This window comes from Pseudorca crassidens, chromosome 8, assembly GCF_039906515.1.
Source record: "Pseudorca crassidens isolate mPseCra1 chromosome 8, mPseCra1.hap1, whole genome shotgun sequence".
In the NCBI taxonomy this organism is placed as follows: Eukaryota; Metazoa; Chordata; class Mammalia; order Artiodactyla; family Delphinidae; genus Pseudorca; species Pseudorca crassidens.
In genome coordinates, this window is record NC_090303.1 from 83,995,360 (window position 1) to 84,020,262 (window position 24,903).

Sequence of the window (24,903 nt, forward strand, 5' to 3'; positions counted from 1 at the left end):
CCATGAGGCTACTGAGCCCCTGTAATATGGCTAGTGCACTTGAGGATCTGAATTTTTATTTTTTTTTATTTTTTGGCCGTGCCACGGGGCTTGCAGGATCTTAGTTCCCCGACCAGGGATTGAACCCGCGCCCTCAGCAGTGAAAGCGCAGAGTCCTAACCACTGGACTGCCAGGGAACTCCCCTGAATTTTTACTTTTTATTTAATTCTAATTCACTTTAATAGAAATAGCCCTATGTAGCTAGTAGCTACTGTATAGAACAGCGCATATTCAGACTGTAAGGCAACTTTGTGCAAATTAGTGAAAAGTGCAGCTTCTCAAGACAGAATACTCCCTTCCATTGGCTGGGAAAGTTTCGTAATAGAGCCACATTGGCTATGATGTGAATGAGGCCCCCTAGAGACAGAAGAGACAGTCTTGCAGGAGTTTGGGCCAAGACTTGCCATGGGGCCTCTGGTCAAGGACCTGATCTCACTCAGCACCATAGCCCCACTCCACAGTTGTGAGACAAGCAAGATCTTAGACAGGGGCTGAGGGAGGGGAAGTGGCAGCTGTTCCTTCCAGGTAGTATGAAGAGAGGGGGTCAGATGGCAAGGGAGTAGAGGCCAGTGGGTCAAAACCACAGCTGGGGCCATAATGAGGCACCAGATGTCCTGGCACAGAGTAGTGACCTCAAATTCCTATATGTTTGGCTTTTTTTTTTGGTAACAGCTTTATTGAGATATAATTCACATACCATAAATTCACCTGTTTAAAGAGTATAACTTAATAGTTTAGTATATTCATAGAGTTGTGCAATCATCACTGCAATCAATTTTAAAACATTTTATCATCCCAAAATAAACCCCATACCCTGCAGCCTTCACCCCCTCTTTCCCACCACCATCCGTACCCCAGCCCTAGGCGACCACCCATCCACATTTCATATAAGTAAGCCTTTGTGTCTGGCTTTTCACTTGGCATAATGTTTTCAAGGTTTATCCATGTTTTACCATGTATCCATGCTTCATTCCTTGTTGCCAAGTAATGTGTATGTACCGAAGTATGTACCATACTTTATCCATTCATCAGCTGATAGAATTTGGGTTGTTTCCACTTTTTGGCTATTATGAATAATGCTGCTGTGAAGATTCATGGGCAAGTGTTTGTGAGGACATACGCTGTAATTTCTCTCGGGTATATTACTGGAAGTGGACTTGCTGCATCATAGGGTAGTTCTACCTTTAACCTTTTGAAGAACTGTCAAATTGTTTTCCAAAGTGGCTGTACCACTTCACATTCCCACCAGCAACATATGAGGGTTCCAATTTCTCTGCTTCCTTGATAACACTTATTATTATCTGATTTTTTTGATTACAGCCATCCTAGTGGTATTTCATTGTGGTTTGATTTGCATTTCCCTAATGACTCATGATGTTGAAAATCTTTACACAAGCTTATTAGTCATTTATGTGTCTTCTCTGGAGAAATGTCTTTTCAAGTCCTTTGCCCATTTAAAAAATTGAGTTATTTGTCTTTTTATTATTTTGTTGTAAGTGTTCTTTATATATTCTAGATTCAAGTCACTTATCAGGTATATGACTAGTCAATATTTTTTCCCATACTGTGGGTTATTTTAATTTTTATGGTTTTTTTTTTTTTTGCAGCACAAAAGTTTTTAGTTTTGATAAAGTCCAATCTGTTTTTTTCGTCGTTGTTGTTGCTTGTACTTTCGGCAACATATTTAAGGAATCATTGCCTAGTCTATGTTTAGAAAAATTTAACCCTGTGTTTTCTTATAAGAGTTTTACAGTGTTAGCTCTTACATATAAGATCTTTGACCCATTTTGAGTTGCCTTTTGTATACGGAATGAGGTATGGATCTGTTGTTAGGTGGACTTATGTTTACAATTGTCACCTTTCTGATGCATTGCACTTTTATCATTATAAAATGTCCCTCTTTATCTTGAGTTACTTTTTTTGTTTTAAAACCTATTTTGTCTGATGACAGTATAGCCCTCCAGTTTTCTTATGGTTGCTGTTTGCATGATAAAACTTTTTTCTATTCTTTTAGTTTAAATCTTTTTGTATCTGTAAATCTAAAGTATGTCTGTGGGACTTCCCTGGTGGTCCAGTGGTTAAGCATTCGTCTTGCAATGCAGGGGATGCCAGTTTGATCCCTGGTCAGGGAACTGAGATCCCACATGCCGTGGGGCAACTAAGCCCGCGCTGCAAAACTAGAGAGAAGCCCACGCACCGCAACTAAGACGTGATGCAGCCACCGAATAAAAATACATAAATAAATATTTTTTTAAAAAATCTAAAGTATGTCTCTTATAGACAGTATCTTGTTGGATCTTGTTTTAATCCATTCACGTTACTAATATAGTTGTATTTGCATTTGCCATTTTACTTGCTTTCTAAATATATCATTTCCTTTTTGTTCCTCTATTTTGCCTAGACTGCTTTATTTTGCATTAAGTGAATATTTTCTAGTATAACATTTTTATTATTCCTTTAATGAGTTTTTTTTTAACTGTATTTTTTTTTCTATTTTCTTAGTCGCTACTCTAGGGCTTACCTCTGGACAGTTTACTATACTGTCTTCCTGTCCCATCCGGGTAAGTTGTCCCCAGGAAAGGTCCTGGGCAGAGCGTGTGGCCAGGAAAGTTACCTGAAGAAGGATGGCCTTGGACGATGGGGCACAGGAGGGAGGCCTGAGGCACTGAGATGGCCACAGGGTGGCAGCCCCAGTGATAGAGAGGCTGCAGCTTTTTTTTTTTTTTTTTTTTTGCGGTACATGGGCCTCTCACTGTTGTGGCCCCTCCCGTTGCGGAGCACAGGCTCCAGACGCGCAGGCTCAGCGGCCATGGCTCACGGGCCCAGCCGCTCCGCGGCATGTGGGATCTTCCCAGACCGGGGCACGAACCCGTGTCCCCTGCATCGGCAGGCGGACTCCCAACCACTGCGCCACCAGGGAGGCCCCGAGGCTGCAGCTTTGACGGAGCTTTGTGGGGCTGCACAGTCCTCAGGGTCACCTCAGATTTTATGAGTTAGGACAGATGTCCAGATCCAGGAAAACGCGTGTTCTAAGGTCTGGGCGTGGCTTATTGGTGGTCCTGTGGTCAGGCTCCCCTGGTAATTGCCCCTGCTGCTTCATCCTGCACCTGGAATACCTCTCGGTGTAGACCCCGGAGCTGGTCCACAATTCCCCTCAGCCCCCAGGGACCAACAAGTTGTCGGGGCAGGTCTCAGTGGGAATGGTGGCTACCCTCCTTTTCCCCATCAGCTACCACCTGCCTTACCTCCCAGGGTACTCTGAGAGCACGCACGGGTCCGAGGCCAGGCTCTGCTCCTCCCACCAGGAGGCCCGCTCTGGGGATCCTGGCTGCTGCTCTGCAGACGCGCACACTGTACGAATCAGGGTGACACGTCCCTTGGTTTCCACCCTGCTGTGCCTCCCCTCCCCTGCAGCACCAACGCCTGACTGAGCCCTGTGAACCCAGCCTATGTCCCTGAGTGGCCCAGCTGGAGAAGGCGGGGCCTGGGGAGCGGGGTGGGGCAGAACGGGAGGCAGCCCGGGAGTAGGTTTCCAGTGTGAGGGAGGAGGAGCAAAGCCTTTCATCCTACAGGACCTGCAGGCTCCCCAGTACCTGATGGCCCACCTTGCCCTGTCCTGCCCAGCCCATGGCCTCTGCTTCTCTTGCTCAGGGTCCTGTGAGGGCCCCAAAGTGGGTATTCTGGAAATAGTCCTTAAAGGCCTGCAAGGGTGGGGATCCTGGGAAAAAGGATCGACCTCCTTCTTAGTGCCAGTAGGAACAGGCCCATTCCCATTCCTTCTGTCACTCATCCATTTTCAAATTTATCATTCATTCATTCATTCATCTAGGAACTCCCACCTGGAATAGCTGGGACGCCTGGCTGTCCCTGGGTAGAAGCCTGAGGTAACCATGGGCCCAGGGTATGCTCCTAATTTCCCCATGAGAGTCCTCCCTTCCCAGTGGCTCTGCTTTCTCTCCTCTTGCCCCCTGTCCCCACCACCCTCTGCTTTTTTTCTGCCCTACTTCATGCCTCAAAGCGGCTGAACTGGACCTGCATGACACAGGCTCCCTTGATCTCTGGATTCTGGGTGGATTTGGCTAAGGGGAGGTACTGGCAAGAAATAGGAGGGTGGGAGAGTGGAAGCCATAGAGCCCCCAATCTTGCACAGCCGCAGGTCCTGGAGGACAGCCACTCTGTGGGTGGTGACAGTTCCCTGCTGATGCTAGGCCTTGGGTGCCTGGAAGTTTCACAGTGGCTTTCGTAATCCTGTTCACATCTCTGCAAATGTTCTAAACTTGCCTCCGTTTAGCTCCACCTGTGTCCTGCCACAACCTTGCCTCACATGCCTCTTACCTAGAGCCACCCACACTGAGGGTAGCTCCTTTTTCTGTGTCCCTGGGGCAGTCAGGGAGCCTGATAGAAGTCATCAAACCCCAGAGACAATACTCAGCCTCCTGCGAGTGGGAGGAGGTCAGCAGAGGTATAGCAGGACGACCAGGGGAAGAGCCCAGAAGATCCAGGCTGGAGGGAGGGAGAAACGGAGAGGGTAGGGGCCAGGTGCCACCCCTGTCTCTCTGTGATGAACCCGCTCTTTTGCTTTTCTTTTTTAAATTATTTAGAATTTTTATTTAAAACTTACTTAGAGATCTTTAAGGCATATTTATATTATATCAGTCTTTTGCTTGCATTAAAAGGAAACTACAAGCTAAATAAATTTGTTAAGTCATTCCTAAAATGTCTTGACATTTAGAATTTGGATCTTCTGAATGGCTTTTAAAATTTTTATTAATTTATTTATTTAATTTATTTTTTTTAAACATCTTTATTGGAGTATAATTGCTTACAATGGTGTGTTAGTTTCTGCTTTATAACAGAGTGAATCAGCTATACATATACATATATCCCCATATCTCCTCCCTCTTGCATCTCCCTCCCACACTCCCTGTCCCACCCCTCTAGGTGGTCACAAAGCAGGAGCTGATCTCCCTGTGCTATGCGGCTGCTTCCCACTAGCTATTTTACATTTGGTAATGTATACATGTCCACGTGACTATCTCACTTTGTCCCAGTTTACCCTTCCCCCTCCCCGTGTCCTCAAGTCCATTCTCTACATCTGTGTCTTTATTTCTGTCCTTACCCTAGGTTCTTCAGAACTTTTTTTTTAGATTCCATACATATGTGTTAGCATATGGTATTTGTTTTTCTCTTTCTGACTTACTTCAATATGTATGACAGACTCTAGGTCCATTCACCTCACTAGAAATAACTCAATTTCATTTCTTTTTATGGCTGAGTAATACTCCATTGTATATATGTGCCACATTTTATCCATTCATCTGTCGATGGACACTTAGGTTGCTTCCATGTCCTGGCTGTTATAAATAGAGCTGTAATGAACATTGTGGTACATGACTCTTTTTGAATTATGGTTTTCTCAGGGTATATGCCCAAGAGTGGGATTGCTGGGTCATATGGTAGTTCTATTTTTAGTTTTTTAAGGACCCTCCATACTGTTCTCCATAGTGGCTGTATAAATTTACATTCCCACCAACAGTGCAAGAGGATTCCCTTTTCTCCACACCCTCTCCAGCATTTATTGTTTAAAATTTTTATTTATTTTTAATTCACATACAATGAAATTCACTCTTTTTAGTGTACAGCTGTGAATTTTGGCAAATGCAGAGAGTTGTGTGACTATCACCACAATCAAATCAAGATGCAGAACACTTGCCATCACTTCATGCTGCCGCTTTGTGGTCAGCCCCTCCCCGCAGTCCCACATCCACCCACCCAGCTCTGTTCTCTGACCCTATGCTTTCTCCTGGGCCTGTTCCTGAGAGGGAGACAGCTGGGGAGCGGGCAGCCTCTCTCAGGGGCCACGATCATTCCCTGACTCGTACACGGGCCACATTTTCTATACAGACAACATCCCGGGGCCTGAGCATGAGGAATAAGGCCCCTAGCAGCCAGCTCCCTCTCCTCTCCCAGTGGAGAGCATGTCAGGTGGGAAGCTGGAGGTGGGGGGATAGCCCCAGGGAGCTCTGGGCTGGAGAGTGTGGGATCTGCATGCTTCCCTGGCTCTACCTGCCCCAGGGACTCAGTGAGGACAGCTGGCCATAGTGAGGCTGCCACCCAGGATGTGCTCTGGTGGTGGTGGGGGCTACTGCTATGTTTAAATTAAAATCACTTCTTCTACTGTGTGCCAGGCACTGGGCTAGACCTCACCCCACCCCCGCCACTGCTGAGCAGCAGTTCTTCACTGCTGACAGTACAGTGTTAACCCCTTGTGTAAACAAGGATACTGAGACTCAGAGAGGCCGAATGCCTTACACAAGGTCACACAGCTGGGACATGAACCCAGGTCTGTCTGACTCTAAAGTGATCAAATATCACTCATGGTCAGGTTCAAATCCCAGTGCCTTATTTTACTAATTGCTGTGTGCCTTTGGGTAAATTGCCCAACCTTTCTGAACTTCAGTGTTTTCATCTATAAAATGAAGATAACACATATCCCTACCTTGTACAGTTGATGGGAGAATCAAATGTGACTCTAGTGTTTGGTGGAGAGTAGGTTACATGATAAATTCTGTCATGGGTTGAATTGTGTCCCCCCCTCCCCCAGATTCATGTGTTAAAGTACTAACCCCAGTACCTCTGAATGTGACCTTATTTAGAAATAGGGTCTTTGCAGATGTAATTAGTTAAGATGAGGTCATTAGGTGGGCCCTAATCCAGTATGACTGATGTCCTTATGAAAAAAGGGAATTTGGACACAGTGACGTGCACACGAGGACAGCAATGTGTGAAGATGAAGACAGAGATCAGGGTGATGCTTCTTCAAGCCAAGGAGCACCAGAGATAATGCTAAGAGTACAAAGAAGTAAGATGATAACTCACTCAAGTTTGCAAGGTTAGGAAGTAACTCAGCTCGCTTCTTTGTAAACAGGGATATGTACGAATGATGCCCACGTCACGGTGGCTGGTTGCGACAGTTAAATGCAATAATGTATGAAAAGTGCTCAGCGGGATCCTGCATGTCTTAGGGGCTCATCAATATCATCTGGTTGTATTTGCGCCTCCAGCCAGCCCAGCCTGTGGCCTGCCCTCTCCAGAACACCACGCCCCGTTCCAACAGGGCCTTCACCAGTCTGGCGGTGCTTCTCCTGGCTCTTCTCCATAGCTTGGGATGGGCTGTCCCTCTGCAAGAGGCCCATGGCCTACTCTCTTTCCTGACCCCCATGGTCCCTGAACTGCAGGAGGACGCAGGATTGAGCACACTTGCTCTCTAGACGGCCGAGTTCCAGGTGGACCCAGGATCCCTGGGCTCACCACCCTCTTGCCCAGTCCTCTCAGGCACTCCCGTGACCTGCTACTGCAAAGCACAGCTTTTGAAGTGAGTCGGGGGGTGACGAGGAAGCCCCCATAAGTTCTTTCCTACCTGAGCAGGTGTCCCTTTCTTCTTCCCATCTCACCCCAACCTCCACCACCGGTGATGGCCCCTGGACAAGCTGTCAGGTCACGTCAGCCTCCCTGCAGCTTTGGAAGTGCTGCTCCAGGAGAAAGGGAGGAGAATAGTCTGAAAGAAATCGGGAAGACTGGTCCTCAGACTGGCACAGATCGGTGGGGACTCTTGGGTCCTGCATGCCCACCAGCACCCTTATGGCCCCAGTCGGCCTGGCACAGGGGGCCTGGGTGGGCATCAGAGCTCCAGCTGGCTCCTGACTTGAAAAACTGTGAAACACAGAGATTCCAGGACACTGGCCTGGTCAGAACTCCCACTGGACTCCCCTCTAGCAAGTCCTGACACCCTCCTTCTCTAGGAGGACCCAAGAGAGCAGAGTGGTCTTACTCTAGGAGCCCCCCGGGGTCCTTCAGCCCTCAGGGCTCTCTGCTTTCTTGACTTTCTGCGCCCAGCATCAGAGGCCACAGAAGCAGCAGAGCAGCCTGGGGGAGCCCCATCTCGGGCCCCCAGGTCTGACTCTTACAGGGCGGTAGCCCTGGCCCAGGGGTACCTGGCTGGCAAGAACCAAACACCTGTTCCCACAGCTCTGTTGGCTCCTGGCCCCCAAGAGCTCCTTCTCCTACCTCTACCACATACGTGATGTCCTCAGGCCACAACCCCCAGCCAGCCCACCCCTTAGGAGGCCAGAGAGGGGCAGCTGGGACATCCCCCTCCCATGGTGAAGTGTTGAGAGGCCATGTGGGACGAATATCATGCCCCCTGCCCCCTCCCATAACCTCACACCTCACTCCAGGCCAGAGAGTGCCTCCTCTGGACTCCCAGAGCCATCCCCAGAGTCCCCTCCCATCCAGGGTGGTTCTGTCATCTTTCCACCATCCTGAAGTCCAGATGTGAGCTGAGAAGAGCCCCCCCCCATGCCATTGGGCTGACCCTGCCATCCTGGACACAACTGAGTCTCTCCTCGTTTCCCACCTTAGAGGCACAACAGTCCTGCCCTGGGGGGATCCCGAGCCCTGGTTCTAAGTTGCAGGGGCTTGAGATGAATTGGGCTGATAAGCCATGGGACCCCCTGCATCCCACATCAATGACGGGTGGTCCTCGTGCATCTGGATGGGATCCTCTCCCCGGTGGGGGCACCTATGGACTCTGGGCTTCAACCAAGTCTGTTTGGGACAAGAGAGGACACTGAAGTCCACAGCTGGTTTTTGCAGGACTGGGGTGGCCTCTGTCCCCACAAAGCAGGGGCTCAGTCATTCCCATTGCAGGAGCCCTGGAAGACTGTGGTTTCCAGGTTGGACTTCCTCCTCTTCCTTTTCCTCCTTGTCCAAGTGCTGCATGCTCTCAAGTGAGTCCTCCAGATAGGCAGGAAGGATGGAGGCTCTGGCCCCAGCCCCTTCCTTGATAAAGCCCAGTACTGGGGAGGGAAGTGGTTTGAGCAAAACACTGAGCTAAGTAGATTTTAGGAGTGTCTGAATCAGACCAAGGGTAGTTGCGGGGGCAGAGTGGGGAGATGACGATCTGGGCAAGAGGCATCCTGGTGTCGTGGTGGAAGATACAAGTGGGGGAAGAATCAGCAGAAGGACCAATGACGACTGCACTGAGAGGCAGGGCAGGGGCGGGGCAGCGCGGGGTGCAGGAGGATGCTAAGGCATGAGCTAGGAGCGAAATCCCAGGGCATTTATTTACAGTGGATGGTGAGAAACCCAGGCAACAGTGAAACCGCAGGATCTGAGAGTTTAAGTAAAGAAGACATGCAGAGACTGGAGTTTCTGAGGCGTACCTGAGGGTCTCAGGGACGGCTGGAGCTCTGGGTCCAAGGTCCAGAGCAGAATCCGTGGGAAAGGGGGCGGGAGCCAGATTGCAGAGGATTAGGGAGAGGAGAGGGGCTGACCACGAAGGAAAGGGGAAGTAGCATTTGTTCTCAACAGGGTTGAGGGAGCACAGAGCCAGGACCTGGGATGGACAAGTGTGGCTGTGTAGCTTCCTGGGACACAGGCCATTTGAAGAGATAGAGTGCAGATTTGGAAGGGGGTGGGGTGGGATATGAGGTCTAGAGGCGTCTGCGTGACAGTGCTGGCCAAGCGGGGGACTTCCAGCTCACACCTCAGAATGCTCTGAGGAGGCAGCATTTAGTAAGAAAGGGGAAGGAAGCCCCAGCTGTGGCGTCCTGGGCATCGGCAGCAGTGAAGCTGCCACTTTCGCGTGTCATATCATGTGCTTTACAGGCAGGAGCCGGAGTGGCCGTGTAAAACCCGAAGTCAGATCGTGTGGCGCCTCTGCTCTGACTGTGCAACAACCCACGAAGCGCCCCGCCCCCCCAGTTTTGTTACTGAAGCATTTATTGTCTAGCTCACTCCATAGAATGGGAGCTCCAGGAAGGCAGGGTGTTTAGACAAAGTAGACTTTGGTTTGCCGCTTTCTCCTGGTACATAGGAGGTGCTCACTGAGCATTTGTTAAATTTAGGCCTCACAGTCCAACTGTGACCGTGATGTTATCATTCTCACCTTACAGGCAGGAAATGGGGCTTCCAAGAGAGTCCGAGGTTTGCTCAAAGTCACACAATTCCCGAGTGGTAGAGCCAGGGTGTGACTCAGCCCTGTTGGAGTCCAGAGCCCAGTGTCTCGCCAGCAAGTTCCTAGAAACAGAAGGACATCTGAGGACCAGGCCAGCCTGGGGAAGCCCGACAGCCCAGACTGAGGGGATGGGTCTCCTGGATGGGAGGTACTGGGGGCAAAGCCAGCTGTCATCTGCCCAGGTCTGTGCTGAGGGGGGCAGGTCCAGAGTTGGGAGGGGGTCTTGTCCAGCTGCCTGCTGGATCTCCACCTTCTCTCCCCACCAGTCACCCTGAGCTTCTTTCGGTTCCCTTTGGTGATGTGGCTGCCCCATCCCCATACACAGATGCACACGCGTGGTGGCTTCTACAGGAATCAGGCCTCTCACCACACCCTCAGTCTGATGCCCCGGCCAGGGGAAGTCGGGGCAGGGGCCGTCTCACCACTGGGAATAAGAGGCCTGGATACACGTCTCTGCTGAGGCTCCTGGGGCTGTGGAGGCCGAGTCTCCTCGTTCCCCGTGTACCCCGGCCCCACTGCGGGGAGCCGGGAGGGATCCCATGGGGGTCACCAGCGTAGTCTCACTTCCCCTCTGCTTGTACTTCACCATAAGACAGCATCCAGAAGCAAGGGGACCCTTCGATTTTGGAAGGACCTGAGTGGTGCTCTCTGTCCTCACCCCTGCCTCCTTATGCCATGTCTATGGCCCAGAGTGGTTCTCGGTTCAGGTTCCCCTGGTCTGGGGAAGGCAGGAGCCAAGCCGAGTGGAGCCCCTGCATAGCCCCTATCCTTGGAGCACCACGCAATGTTGCGATCTCGATAACATCACCTCCCTTGTACCACAGGGAAGGAGAGTCACAGGACCTGCCTAAGGTCGCTGAGCTTGAATGCAGCAGAGTTGGATGCAAGCTCAAGGGCAGTGCCCCTTCTTCTACACACAGCCCCCGAATGGTTCTTGACAAAGATCAGAGACCCTAAGGGGGGAGGCCTCACCTGAGGACACGGGATCGTGGGGAGGCAGAGTGCAGAATCCTAGTCTCACGCTCCCTTAAGCTGTGTGTGGTGCATCTAACAATAAAAGAAGCCTCCTCTTGACTATTGCTCCAGATATATTTTCTAGTCCAACATAGAATACTTTCTATTAAGCACAACTGACCTCCGATGAAAAAGGTTCGTATTTTGGGGGCAACCATTTTCAAGTAAATAGGAGTTTCACATTTAAAGAAAGAAATAAAAAACAATCTATCCTCATTTTCTGCATCCACACTTTAAATTTTAAAAATATAAAATAGTGAAAGATTCAGCAGATACAAATAATAAAATACATATAATTATATTCCCTTTTATATTAGGGCTATGCAAGAGTGGGGGAGAGGGAGAGAGATGCAGGAGAGAAGAAAAACAGACAACACATGAAGAGTCATGATTACAGATCAGGGGTAAAGACCAACCTCGGTATTCCTGCAGAGATGGAGAGGGGAGGGGAAGGTCAAAGTTCTGATTCATCAACTAACTAATATGGCTGTATTTGTTAAAAAATACAGGCTCTAAACTTTAAAGTGCAAATAGTGTTTTTTAGAACTTATGTATTTTAGTTTCTACCTAAAATTTAATCAACTGATGTAAATTTCCTTCGTTTAAAAATATTTTAATTAAAAATTACTATAGAAAATAGAAGACAAAAAGACAGGAGTGGTCCCTGAGTAAGCTGATTCCAGTGGGAATCAGACATTAAAATCCTAAGTGAAAACCAGCGAGGACGAGTCTCAGAGGCTGGGAACCCGACCTAGCAAGGGAAGTCAAGGTAAGCTTTCCAAAGGAGGTGATGCTGAGGCAACATTTGAAGACGAGCAGGTGTTCCCAAACGAAGAATGCTCCTGAAGAGGGAACAGGTTGTGTGAAGGTTGAGGCCAGCGAGGAGGCCCACGTGTGGAACCGAAAAGCGTTCAGAACGGCAGACGGGTGTAGTCAAGATAGCGGTGAGTGAAGGGGTGGGACATGCGACCAAGGAGCTGACCCTGAGAGACCCGGAAGGTGATCAGGGAGGGGACCTGGGGAAGGCAGGTGCGAAGGTTGAGAATTAGAAAGGAACAGAGTAGCCTGAGAATCCCTGTCTGCAGGCACGTCGTGGAGGGGTTGTCTGAGTCTGGGTGCCAGCGACCCTCGGCTGGGTGCCAGTGACCCTCGGTAGAGTTCGCAGGCTGGCGGGCGAGGGCCGGGGGCTGTCTAACAGTCCGCCCCACCGCGCTGGTACGTGGCTCGGTTGATCGCCAATGTCCGCACCGATCTTGAGCTCCCGGAGGGACAGGCTGGGAAGCTCCCGGGCCCAGCCGAGCACCGCGGCAGGGTGGGGTGGGGGGCTAGGGGTGTCGAACGACTATTTCGCGCTTCCCGATGGCTGAAGGAGCCCAGTACTCACTCAAGGCTACCTCGCCGCCTGGCGTCTCCCCCAGGCCCTGGGCTGCAGGGGGACCAGCCTGGCCCGAGGCTCAGCCCGGCCCCTCGGTCGCTGGGTCTGCGCGGGGACCCCACGGTGGCTTCGCGGGGCAGGGCGGGGCGCTGCCCGCGCACCCAGGCTCGGCGGCCTCGGCCCAGGGGCGGGGGCGGTGATGCGGAAGTGCCGGGAGGGCGGGCGGACAGACAAGCGCGGCTCCGGGAGGGCGCAGCTCGGCCCCACCGCCTGGCCCGTGCTCCCGGGCGCAGCCAAGCGGGCGCACCGCAGACAGGTAGGTCCCGGCTGCCGCGCGCTCCTCTCCGCGCCCGCGGAGCACCCGCTGGCGGCGGGAGGGGGACCGGAGCGGGGCGGGCGCGCGGGAGGGGTCAGCGCCGGCTTCTCCTGGCGTCGGAGCTCGGTAAGGGGGGGACGCGGGGGGGTCGCGTAAGGCAGGGCGCGCCCCGCCGTTCTGGCGGCCTCCAAGATGCCTCCTACGTCCTGATTAGCGTGGGGTGCCCCGCACCAGCAGCCTTCGTCCCGAAGGCGCCCGGGGAGCCCGGAGGCGCGGGCGGCGGAGTAGGTACTGCTGCCAGGGGCGCCAGCTCTGCTGCTTCTCTCCCTTCGTCTCGCCACCGCCAAGGATGGGCAGCGCCTGGGCTCCCGGCTTGGGCCATGGGAGGGGCAAGCCCCGATTCCCCCTTTCTGTGCACTCCAATCCCTCTTCCCCTGGCACCTCTCATCCTTTCGAGTAAGAGAATGAGGTTTAAAAAGGTTCATCCTCCCTGGATCTTAAGGCCAATGGCAAGAATTCGGGCAGAGAGTGTGTAGTAAGATGGTGTCAGGCAGAGGCGCCGGCCGTCCTTCGACTCGTGCCCGAGAAAAGAAGGCGCTGACCCTCCTCTAACAGAGAGGAACCACGGGCGTGATACTTCTTAGACTAGTTCCCCCGAACTTAGAAACGAAACAGTTAAGAGTCTAAAAGTGGAAGGAAAGTGAGACCAGCGTGACCGTGATGCGGGATAGGAGATGGTGAACACCTGCGCCGGGGTTGTCTCCGCGACCCCAGAGCCGCCGGATCCGGCACTCGGGATCAGGGGCGAGGGGGACTTTCCCGCCCACGCCGCCACCCTGGGCACATCAGAGCGGGGACGACGGCGGGGGCGCCACCAGCCGGAGAAGCGGTCCGAGAGGCAGACCCTAAGCCAGCGCCCCGGGCGGGGTAGGGGGGTGGTGGTTCTGTGGGCTGGCCCAGGAGGCGCGGGCAAGCCACCCGGGGAGCAGCACCTGCGGGGGCGGTCCAGAGGGCAGGACCGGGCCTGGGTTCCACGAGCGCCCAGAGCTGGGACGAGTGACCAGGACCAGTAAGGATGAGGGCGGGGCCGATGCAGGAAGCTAGAGCCCCTCGGGAGGGGCAGCTGGGCCAGAGCAGAGCTATCGGGCTAGGGCGCTGGGGCTTCCAGCAAGTCAAGAGAAGCCATGGGAAACCACCCTTTTTTACCTAAAGGCCCCATCTTGGGGTTTTCCCCCTGCGCCTTGGTCTTACCCCACCGTGCGCCCCAAATGAAGCCGAGAGAAGCTTCCTTCGCCGCATCAGCTGCCCCAGAGCCTCAGCTATTCTCAGGGTGTGGTCAACTCACCATGAGAGGGCGCGGCTTAAGGTCTTGCCGGGGCAGGGAACCCCTTGCCTTCTCCAGGAGCTTGGTGTGGAGTTTGTGGGGAGACGTCTGAATCAGATAAACTCAGGAGGTGCAAGGGCTTTCTGATCTGCCCACCGTTGGGGGCTGCAGAGCTTCCTCCCCTAGGAGGTCCTTGGTGCCCACAATGTTCCAGGCTCCTCTGGTGGCTGGCTCCTGGGACTTCAGGAGATGTGGGGCCTCGCCCCCTCAGGAGGAGCTCCTGGGCTGCCCCTTCACCTCTGGGGGCTTCCTCGGGTCCTCAGCAGGCCACACCTCCTTTGATGTTCCCATGGAAGCTGATGCATGCACTTCCGCCTTTCCCCTCTTCCGGTGCTCAAATCCACAAGGCTAGGTCTGAGGGCTGCAGACCGGCTCAGCTGTCAAGGATCAGGGCAGACCCCCTGACTAGCCTGCCCTCTGATGGAAAATCAAGTCCTCTTCCCAGCAGCAGGTAGGGGGTGTAGGATGGAATTTCTCAGGGCTGTGCTATAGCTTCTGGGACACCCTGGGAATCTGGGTGGCTGCTTCTATGTGGAGGGAAAGTAGGGATGGAGCACAAAGGCACCGAAATTCGGAACTCCTGGCATTGGGATAGTCTGAATCAGATCTAAGCCTGTCTCCCTGTGGGAGGAAGCCACCTTGGGGAGCTGATGCTGAGCCTGGTCCTGGTGCACCTGGAGGCAGGCAAACCCCCTGTGGCTGAAGACCCTTCTGTGGCATGCTGGACAGACCCTCTCTTGGCCCTGGTCAGACTTGTCATGGGAGGCTCTCTCCACAGCCCCTTCCTGTACTGCTTGAAGGGGTTGCACCTTACTGTCAAGAGGTCAGTGTTATAATTTCAACATCTTTGTGTTGAAAAGCAGTGTTGTTCCAGGCCAGGCAGTGTTCCTCGCCCTGATTTCCTCCTTGCCCTGGGCAGAGGACTCGACCTTTCTGGCCTCCCAGCTGCACCACCACCTATGGCACAGCTGCGGGCTGACCATGTGTGTGGGTCATCAGGAAAGCTTGCCTTGTCCTCTGTGTCAACAGAGCTTTCCTCTGTCTACCTTCTCTTAGCCAGAATGGCCTGCTACTGGTGACTGCCACCCTTCTATTCTAGGACCCTGGCCTTTGGGAGGGTGGGGATGCTACAAATACATATTGGGTGAAGCTCTCCAGTGCTGTGAACCACACAATGTACAATGACTGCCAGTGGGCTTGGGGGTTGGGGGATGGGCTACAAGGTGAGAGATTGAGAATTTGGTCTGGGGGACCCAAATGTGATTCTCTCCACATCCCTTCCCTCCCCCAGCTCACAGTGAGTCAGGTTTCCGAGTTGTCCTGTCTGGCCACTTTCATTTCCCTTGGGGCTGGGTGGAGGCTAGTGCAGAAAAGGGAACCGAGCCACCCATCTTCTGAAGCCTGGGGGCAGGGCTGGACGCTCTCCTGCCTTCCCTGTCCCGGCCCAGCGCTGGGCACTGCTCTGAGGAGAGGCCTGCAGCTGAGACCCCTTAGCGACGTCGAGGTGGCACTTAGCTGCCACAACCCAACAAGGTACTGGGGCAGGCCTGGGAGGATGGGGTGTGTGTGTGTGTGTGTGTGTCCCAGTGCAGGCCAGGAAGCCCGCCAGGGCTTGTGTACTCCCAGAAGCCGTTGCTCCCAGCAGCAGTCCGGCCTGTGGTTGGGTGGCTTTAGCTGTTAGGAAGTTCTTCAACCTGGGTCTAGTCTGTCTCAGTGGAGGCTGTCCGGGTGTTGACTTCAACCCTAGTCTCTTTGTCACATGGTGGTACCTCTCATTCCCACCCCACTGCGTGTTCACTTCACCTACCCAGATATCCCATTTCCTTCAGTCATTCCTTCCCTGACAGGCCTGCCTCCCTGAGACCCTCACCTGCAACACAGCCCCTGCAGCCTTCCTCTCGGGTCTGGTCTCACCCTTGAGTCAGAGGAGGATCCTGGGGAGAGCAGGGCTGGTTGTGGGGTGGGGGTGGGGGGAATAAACAGCTGGAGGACAGATGCTTCCAACATCTGGTTGGTATTTCTTAAGTCCTATTTTGGTCCACTGAATGGCCGGGTGTCCGGGAGGGGGGCGAGTGGTGAGGAAGAAGAGCAGGAGGCACTCCTGGTCTCGAAGAGGTTTTGCCCCCCCCCCACCTGGAAGGTGAACGAGATGGGGAAGAGGCAGTGCGAGGCTGAGTAAGAGCCCCAAACCATTCATCTCAATGGAGAAGAGTTCAGGACCGCCCATGGCACTCTGGAGAGGGGCATGTGAGTGCTGGGGGGCCCACCCCAGAGGCCAAGTGTGGGCACCCTTGTTCCAGGAAGCACGGCTTCTGGAAAAGACCCTGGCCCACCCCATCCTCATCGCTACCACTCCCTCTCCATTACTTGTGGAGCATCTTCTGCGAGGGACAGTGGTACCAAGGAAGTGGGAGAGGAGCATGGTGCCGGGGCAGTGTGTGCCCTCTTACACACACGCTTGCACACCCATCTAACTCACATGTGCTCAGAAACTAGAGCCCCGGGTGGGAGGCAGCCTGATTTCTCATCGTGGCTCAGCTCTTTGTTCCTTCCTTGACCAGAGACAGAGTCCCCTCTGAGTCTCAGGACGGGGGTCTATGATGGCTTGGTCCTTTCTGTCTCTGACCCTGGCTCACAGGTTCCACCTTTGTCTTAGCCGGGTTTCCTAGAAGGTGGTTTGGTGAGGGGTTCTCTGGAGGAGAGGGAGGGAGCAGGGGTGAGGCAGGAAGAAATCTAAGCAAGGATGTGGCCTCAGCTGGAGCCCGGCTTCAGCCCGAGCCCTTGAGGAGCCTGGAGCACACATTTGCTCCACCTGAAGCCAGGCCACCAGCCTTCCGTTCCCGTGTGTCAGTCACCCACTGGCTGCGGGCTGTCCCCCCAGAGTGGAGGTGTGGGCCCGGCCTGGGAGTGAGGTAGCGAGGGTGGCTCTGTGCTGTGCCGGCCTCACAGCAGCAGGGGAATTGATGCCCTGCCTGGCACGGGGCGTCCCGGTGGGGCACCCACAGCATCCACTAGAGCTGTACACCCCCTCCTTCCTTCCCCCCAAACACAAAGCCCACATGCAGGGACCCTGTGACAGGAAAGCTGGTGGCTGGAGAGGAGAACTGACTTGAGCACCTGGATGGACGGCAGTGACTCCAGCCGCCCGTGCTGGAGGAAGGGAAAGCCCTAACGGCCCAGCCCATGCCTCGGCCCCCCCCCCCCCCAGCACCCACACGTCCCCTGCTGCAGGGAACGGCCAGCTGACGTGCTGATGTGCTCCCCCTCTGCTCTCTCTGGCAGACGCCTTTGCCATGAACCAGCCTGCCCCCGCTGCCCTTCCTCCGCCCCGCCGCGTACGGCTGAAGCCCTGGCTGGTGGCCCAGGTGAACAGCTGCCAGTACCCGGGGCTTCAGTGGGTCAATGGGGAAAAGAAATGCTTCTATATCCCCTGGCGCCATGCCACGCGGCACGGCCCCAGCCAGGATGGAGATAACACCATCTTCAAGGTAAGCCCTGGACAGGCGTACCGCCTGGACCTCTGAGGCCCCCCTCCCTAGAAGAGAACTCCCTCTACATCTCAGACTGGCCGCTCTCCTAGCTGCCTTGCTGCGGGTGACCCCAGGCCTGGGCTAAGGGGCCGCAGGCATCATCACAGTGCACATCTTTCTAACCTGATCCCCAGAGCAAGGTGAGGACTGAGGGACCCCCCAGGAGACCTTCCAGTAACTCTTTCTCTTCCTCCTTGTTCTTGTGTCATTTTCATCACACGTGAGTGCCTGTCCAGGGTGCACGTTTGGTGTACACAGACGCTAAAAGAACACCACAGAATTCCCCCTTAATCTTAATACTAGGAGGTAACTACTGTGAATATTTTTTGCTTACATTTCCAGTTTTCTGCATGTGTGTGTATATGAAGTGCAAACATGGAATCAAACCATAGATTCTATTTTATAACCTGTATTTTTCACCCAACATCAGGACTAGCTTTCCTCTCCAACAAATGCCACAGCACCTTTAGTGACCACTGAATGTTCCACTGGAGGGGTCAGCACACTTTAGTCACCCAGTCCCAGTCTTTGGACGCCTCAGGTGGCTTTCAGGGTCTCTTGTGTTGAAGACCACATTGCCATGGACGCCCTCTAAACTCTTACCCATGGTACATCTTAAATGATTTTCTTTGGGGTTAGTTCCTCATTAAACGTTTCTGGGTCAAAGGGAATGCTTCGTTTTAAAGCTTTGGCTATGTATTTCTTAGTCTTTGCCTTTGGTATTTACCTTTTCAAGGTTCCTTTCAAATCCATTTCTTATTTTTGAATAGGTAACACGGTCATACAATTCAACATTTAAGAAGTGCAAAATGTCTCCCTTATGGGAGACTGTCCCCCAGGCACCCAACCCCCTCCTTTGGGGCAATTAGTATTATCAGTTTCTTGTTTATCCTTCCTGAGAGATTTTTGTGCATATACAAGCAAATGTATACCTATGCTTTCCCCAACTTTTGACAAAAATGGTAGATGTTTACATACTCTTCTGTACCTCATTTCTTGAAGATTACAACATGTTAGTGTATCAAAACTTCCCTGTTTTTGTTTTGTTTTTCTTGCTGCCCAGTATTCCATTCTATGGATTGGCCATAATTTAACCAGCTCCCATTAGTGGACATTTAGATTATTTGGGGTCTTTTTCTTTTGTAAACAGAGCCGCAGTGAATAACCTCGTACGTGCAAACTTTTGTGCGGATGCTTCTGCATCCGTAGGATAAATTCCCAGAAGCCAAATTGCTGGGTTAAAGGGCAGAAACATTTGTAATCTTGATATCAACCAAACTGCCCTCCAAAATAATAATACCAGGAGTTCCCTGGTGGTCTGTAGTGGTTAGGATTTGGTACTTTCACTGCCACCGCCCGGGTTCAATCCCTGGTCAGGGAACTGAGATCCCGCAAGCCGTGCAGCGGGGCCAAAAAATAATAATAATTATGATAATTATAATAATACCAACAGCTGAAGTGTACGGAGTCCATCCCAAGTGCAGACACAATTCAGAGAGTTTATGTGCATTAGCCCTGAGTCTTCACCGCCACACTGCAAGGTAGGCACTGTGTTGGGGAGATCAAAGCAAAGAGAGGCAAAGTAACCCGCCCTGGCACACAGCGGGCGGTGGCAGATTCCGGATTCAGTTCTGCTCCAGATCCCATGCTCTTATCCACCATGTTACCCCATCCTCCTCAGAGACTGTACCTATTTGCCACCTTAGGACCAGTGAGTACAATGCCCTTCAAAGCACCTAGATTTCCTTTCGCTTGTTGGAGCCCCAAGGGACTGGCGTCCTATCTCCCACCTTGCAAACGGACACTTGGGCTCCACCAGTGTGTCGCTGAAGGTTTCACCGCACAGCAGCGACTCCCACTGGCCAGGAGGGGCTTTTGTGAGGGGTGAGGTTCTCTGTGGTCGCCTGTCTTGTCTTCCTGACCTAGGCCTGGGCCAAGGAGACAGGAAAGTACACCGAGGGGGTGGACGAGGCCGATCCGGCCAAGTGGAAGGCCAACCTGCGCTGTGCCCTTAACAAGAGCCGTGACTTTCGCCTCATCTATGATGGGCCCCGGGACATGCCGCCTCAGCCCTACAAGATCTATGAGGTCTGCTCCAATGGCCCCACTCCTGCAGGTATCCTGTCTGGCCCTGTGTGGGACACCTGGGAGGCTATGCAGGAAGGGCCAGGGGCCCCTCCAACGAGCAGTGGTCGGGGCATGCTGCTAGGTCATAACATCCAGGGCTCCCAGGAGTGGATCATTTGTGAGGCCAGGAATGGCTTGGCATGGACCAGGCCCCCAGGTTTGTCTTCCTCAACCCATCCTGGTTCTTGGCTCTTGGCTCCAGTGAATGTAGGTCGGGTGGCCCAGGGAGCAGAGTGCCGTGGGGTCAGGGGCATCCCTAGTGATTGCTGGTGGCGGTGCGGCCCTTCACTCACTCTGTTTGGGCAGCTCTGGGCAGGCGGAGAAGCCACAGCAGGAGCTGCCACATGGAGCCCTGGTGGCCTTCCTCCTCCTCCCCCACTGAACTCCTTCTTTTCTCTCCCTCACTCTGCAGAGTCACAGCCCAGTGAGGATTACACTCTCGGTACAGGAGAGGAGGAGGAGGAGGAAGAGGAAGAGGTGAGCTCCGGGGCTGCTCTTCGCAGCGTCTGCCTGTGCTGAAGCAGTGGGCCTTGCTAGGGCGTTTCTGCTGTCCTACTCTGCTGTAGGATGGAGCAGTTCCATTCCTCTGGAGCCCTGCTGCTGTTTCTGCAGCTCTTCTCTGAGTTTCTTCTCTCGGGATTCTGGAGACAGGAACAGTCACCACCTTGAACCTCCCTGGGACTTTGTTGGTATAAAGCATGCTCACACATGGTCTTGCCCTCAGCAGTTGGGGCTTAGTAGTTATTACCACCTGCAGAAGGCAGAAACTGGGGCACTGAGAGCCTACTGACGTGCCTGGGATGGCCGAGCTGGGCCTGGAGGCAGGTTCTGGCCTCGCCTAAGCGGAAGACCAGGGAATTGCCTTGTGGGTCTCATTCTTTAGCATCAGATCAATTTAATAACCTGTCCTCCCTTCTCTCTCTCTGACCTCCTCCCTCCTCCTTTGCCTGTGTCTTCCTTTCAGCTCCAGAGGATGTTACCAAGCCTGAGCCTCACAGGTGGGGCTGGGAGGCGGTGTGGTTGGGGGTTTAGTATAAGGAGGAGCTGCAGGTACCACGGGTACCTGGGAGGGGGCTGAAGGGAGGCTGGGGGCGGCCCAGGGCTGGGAGTAGGTGGGCCTGGGAGGCAGCTCCTGGAAGTGGCATTGAAGCTTTGTCCGCCGCCACCTTCCGTAGAAGCAGTGCAGCCCGGTCCCCCCATGGCACCCTATTCTTTATCCAAAGAGGATGTCAAGTGGCCACCCACTCTCCAGCCGCCTGTGGTGCTGGGTCCCCCTGCCCCTGGCAACCCTGCTGACTATGGGGAGCTGCTTTCTGAGGTCCTGCCAAACCCACAGCCTGGGACCCTGGCTGCCAGCCTGCCCCCCACAGGCGAACAACTCCTGCCCGACCTGCTGATCAGCCCTCACATGCTGCCTCGTAAGGACCCTGGGGGGGCTGGGCCGGGAAAAGCAGCGCTGGGAACGTGGAGGATGACGAGGAGAACAAAAACGCTCACACCAGTCCCTGCTTGGGTGGAGGAAGGAAGTGGGAGAGCTGAAGATGGCCTGGCCATGGGGCAGAGAGGGCAGAGAAAGTCAGTGGGCTGTGGAATGGGGAGGCGTGGGGCTCACGGGTGGGGCGGGGCTGCCCCTCTGCCCTACAGTGACCGACCTGGAGATCAAGTTCCAGTACCGGGGGAGGCCACCCCGGGCCCTCACCATCAGCAACCCCCATGGCTGCCGGCTCTTCTACAGCCAGCTGGAGGCCACCCAGGAGCAGGTGGAGCTCTTTGGCCCTGTGAGTCTAGAACAAGTGCGCTTCCCCAGCCCCGAGGACATCCCCAGCGACAAGCAGCGCTTTTATACCAACCAGCTGCTGGATGTCCTGGACCGCGGGCTCATCCTCCAGCTACAAGGCCAGGATCTGTATGCCATCCGCCTGTGCCAGTGCAAGGTGTTCTGGAGCGGGCCCTGCGCCTCAGCCCATGGCTCACACCCCAACCCCATCCAGCGGGAGGTCAAGACCAAGCTCTTCAGCCTGGAGCATTTTCTCAATGGTGAGGGCCCCATGTCGTGTTCCTCTTGGTCTCCTTTCATCCAGGGGCATGGTGCCAGCCTCTGATTAAGGGTCTCAATCTCAATGCAGAGCTCATCCTGTTCCAGAAGGGCCAGACCAACACCCCACCACCGTTTGAGATCTTCTTCTGCTTTGGGGAGGAGTGGCCTGATCGCAAACCCCGAGAGAAGAAGCTCATCACTGTACAGGTATACTCCCACCCCCCACCCCCCAACTCTGCTTTGGTTTGAATATTGGGGAATCCTGGGGCTAGGCCCTTGCCCCACCCAGGGTGGAGGCGCAGGGCCCTCTGGGTGGTGTGAACTCAGTGGTCAGAGTTAATCAAGGATCAGTGCTGCCCACACATAAGCAGCCTTTTTATGAAGTAGAAGTTGGTGCCCCGTCTTCCTGGTGGATGCAGCCCACCACCTGACCCCTGGAGGACGCCTTCATGCACAGCTGGGTTGGACAGCCCTGCCAAGGTTCTCCCTGTCCTTTCTCCTCTTTGCCCCCCAGGTGGTGCCTGTAGCAGCTCGGCTGCTGCTGGAGATGTTCTCAGGGGAGCTTTCTTGGTCGGCTGATAGCATCCGGCTACAGATCTCAAACCCAGACCTCAAAGACCGCATGGTAGAACAGTTCAAGGAGCTCCATCACATCTGGCAGTCCCAGCAGCAGCTGCAGCCTGTGGCCCAAGCCCCTCCTGTGGCAGGCCTCAGTGCTGGCCAGGGGCCCTGGCCCATGCACCCAGTCGGCATGCAGTAATGCGGCTGCAGACAGTGAGTGGCCCAGGCTTCCAGGGTGGCTGTGCAGACTGATGTGGAGGTGCGATGGCCTCAGTGGGCACCTGGTGGGCGGCAGGGTCCTATCTCTGGGTTCTCTGGAAGTGGATCTGGGTCACGAAGAAGAGGGAAAAGAGGCCCGAGTTCCAGGTTCTCCTTAGAAGCTGACGGAAACTGGAAGCCAATTTTGCTTTGAGGACTCTGTCTTCCTGGATATGCCTCTCCTGGGCTGGGTGGGGGAACTGGGGGAACTGAGCCATCGGCACCAGTGAGGAGGGAAAGAACTCCTCCTGGCTCCAGGGGGCCTAATTGTACAGAGGGAGTTGCCCCAGAGTGACCCATACTTGTGGTTGCCCCCATTTCTTCTGGCAAAAAGAGCCAAGTGCTGTGGCTCAGGTCTCCCTGGCAGGTCCTCTGCAGGGCATGGACCGGATATTGGGGTTCCCTAGCTTGAGCCCCACTTCCTCATCTTTCTTCCTCCAGAGACAGAGATGAGCACTTACGTATTACACCAGATACTTAAGGCTGGCAGCTACCTCCCTTCAGAGTCTAAGATCCTGGGGTAGAAAGTGGAATTTTACGTATTTTTGGATTAATAAATATTAAAAAAGAGACTCAGCTATTATTTTCCAGTACCGGTTGTTCCCATGCTATTCTACTAGACCGTATGTCTCATACCAGCTGGCCCTCTTTCCCCCAGCACCTGCCCCCCTGCTCTGGGGCCGCCGACACAGGGAGGGCTTGCCTTCCAGGCTGATGAGTCAGCAGGGCCTTCATAAGCACTCAGCTGGCTGGCTTTGCTTTCCAGGAGGAAGCAGGCTGAAGCAAGGGCGTGGACTTTTAAATGTGTGCAGAATCTAAAATCCTGTCCAAATCAATTCCCGTAAGAAATGGTGAAAAAGGAAGGGCTGGATTTCAACTAGGGACCATTACAATCTGTTACCCTCATGTATACACATATGCTATTAAACATATTAGGACAATGCATACAAATTGGTAGCTCACTGTTTGAATCTGGCTCATAGATGTTAATTTTATGATCTGAACAATTCTGCTCTTATCTTTTTATTAGGGAATGTTTTAAACGTTTGTGAAAGTAGGGAGAATGGTATGAAATTCCCATGTAGTAGCTCCAACAATAATCAATTCATAGTCTTTCTCATCTAAACTCCCAACCACACCCCCACCCTGAGATTATTTTGAAGCAAATCCTAGACATATTTCAGGTATAAACAGTATATATCTCTAAAAGACAAGCACATCCTAAAAAAACCGTAATATCGCACCTAATTAATTTTTATCAAATATCTAGCATTTAAAAATTTAAGACAACTAGAGAAATTTTATTCCCTTGCTATTTAATTGTGGAAGAAATTGCATTTTTTGTTCTGCATTTTGTTTTTGCCTAGATGCTCCTGACTGCATCTGTTGTGTTAACATATTTTGTCTCCTGTGTTGCCTGTAAATTGGTACTTTGATCTGGACCCTGGATTCTAGAGGCTTAATTGGATACAGGTTTTTGTTTCGACTACCTTTGACTTGTGGGTGTTGGAATTGTTTCCGATCTTTAGTTATTATACATGACGCTGTAGTGGATAGGCTTGTGCATATTTATGTATTTTCATATTTTTGCCTGTATATCTTTAGGATGGCTCCATAGAAATGGGATTTCTGGGCCAAAGGATAAATATGTGTCTAACTTTGCTAGATATTGGCAGAATTCTGATAAATCTCTGAGCGTGGCTGTTTCCCCACTGTCTCAACAGGTTATAGTGTCAACTTTTTGGATTTTTGCCAACCTGATAGGTGAGAAATAGTATCTCTACCATTTCTCATTATGAACAAGGTTTAGCATCTTTATATGGTTAAGTGCCCTGTGCAGATTTTAGTGATTTTTTTTTTTTTTTGCAGTACGCAGGCCTCTCACTGTTGTGGCCTCTCCCGTTGCGGAGCACAGGCTCCGGACGTGCAGGCTCAGCGGCCATGGCTCACGGGCCCAGCCGCTCTGCGGCATGTGGGATCTTCCCGGACCGGGGCACGAACCTGTGTCCCCTGCATCGGCAGGCAGACTCTCAACCACTGCGCCACCAGGGAAGCCCAGTGATTTTTTTTTAAATAAACAAATTTAGAATAGTCTCAGATTTACAGGAAAGTTGCTAATAGAGTGCCTATATAACCCACAGCCAGTTTCCCCAGTTGTTAACATCTTACATTATACCTTACATTACTATGGAACATTTGTCACAACTAATGAAACAAAATGAATACATCATTATTAACTAAA

At 52.9% G+C, this 24,903-nt stretch overlaps 2 protein-coding genes across 8 annotated transcripts in view; one reads left to right on the forward strand and one right to left on the reverse strand.

The window, feature by feature from the left end:
- Positions 1-12,646, reverse strand: part of KCP (kielin cysteine rich BMP regulator) — a 44,081-nt gene extending 31,435 nt beyond the window's left edge. For 3 of the 4 annotated variants that reach the window (XM_067746949.1, XM_067746950.1, XM_067746948.1), the window contains exons 1-3: positions 12,457-12,646; positions 9,990-10,120; positions 7,461-7,598 (exon numbers count right to left, since the gene is read on the reverse strand). In XM_067746949.1, the coding sequence (XP_067603050.1) occupies positions 7,461-7,489 (29 nt within the window). In that variant the 5' untranslated portion in view covers positions 7,490-7,598; positions 9,990-10,120; positions 12,457-12,646. The remainder of the gene's footprint in view (positions 1-7,460; positions 7,599-9,989; positions 10,121-12,456) is intronic. The other variant, XM_067746951.1, reaches the window with a different exon arrangement.
- Positions 12,633-23,233, forward strand: IRF5 (interferon regulatory factor 5). 4 transcript variants are annotated; one of them, XM_067746959.1, is made up of 9 exons: positions 12,633-12,763; positions 17,430-17,635; positions 19,604-19,793; positions 20,217-20,281; positions 20,769-20,802; positions 20,980-21,222; positions 21,449-21,841; positions 21,931-22,049; positions 22,357-23,233. In XM_067746959.1, exons 2-9 carry the CDS (start codon positions 17,441-17,443, stop codon positions 22,600-22,602), a joined length of 1,485 nt encoding a protein of 494 aa, XP_067603060.1. In that variant the 5' UTR covers positions 12,633-12,763; positions 17,430-17,440; the 3' UTR covers positions 22,603-23,233. The 4 variants fall into 4 exon arrangements, with proteins under 4 accessions (XP_067603060.1, XP_067603063.1, XP_067603062.1 ...); XM_067746962.1 differs by having other exon boundaries at positions 21,028-21,222; XM_067746961.1 differs by lacking the exon at positions 12,633-12,763 and adding an exon at positions 12,788-12,889.
- Positions 23,234-24,903: the final 1,670 nt, after the last annotated feature.

Bases quoted from the DNA above. Each gene is read 5' to 3' on its own strand.
- IRF5 (XM_067746959.1), top strand. From the start codon at position 17,441: ATGAACCAGCCTGCCCCCGCTGCCCTTCCTCCGCCCCGCCGCGTACGG. The intron at 19,794-20,216 runs GTATCCTGTCTG...CTCACTCTGCAG, and splicing joins CAATGGCCCCACTCCTGCAG to AGTCACAGCCCAGTGAGGAT. The intron at 20,282-20,768 runs GTGAGCTCCGGG...TCTTCCTTTCAG, and splicing joins AGGAGGAGGAAGAGGAAGAG to CTCCAGAGGATGTTACCAAG.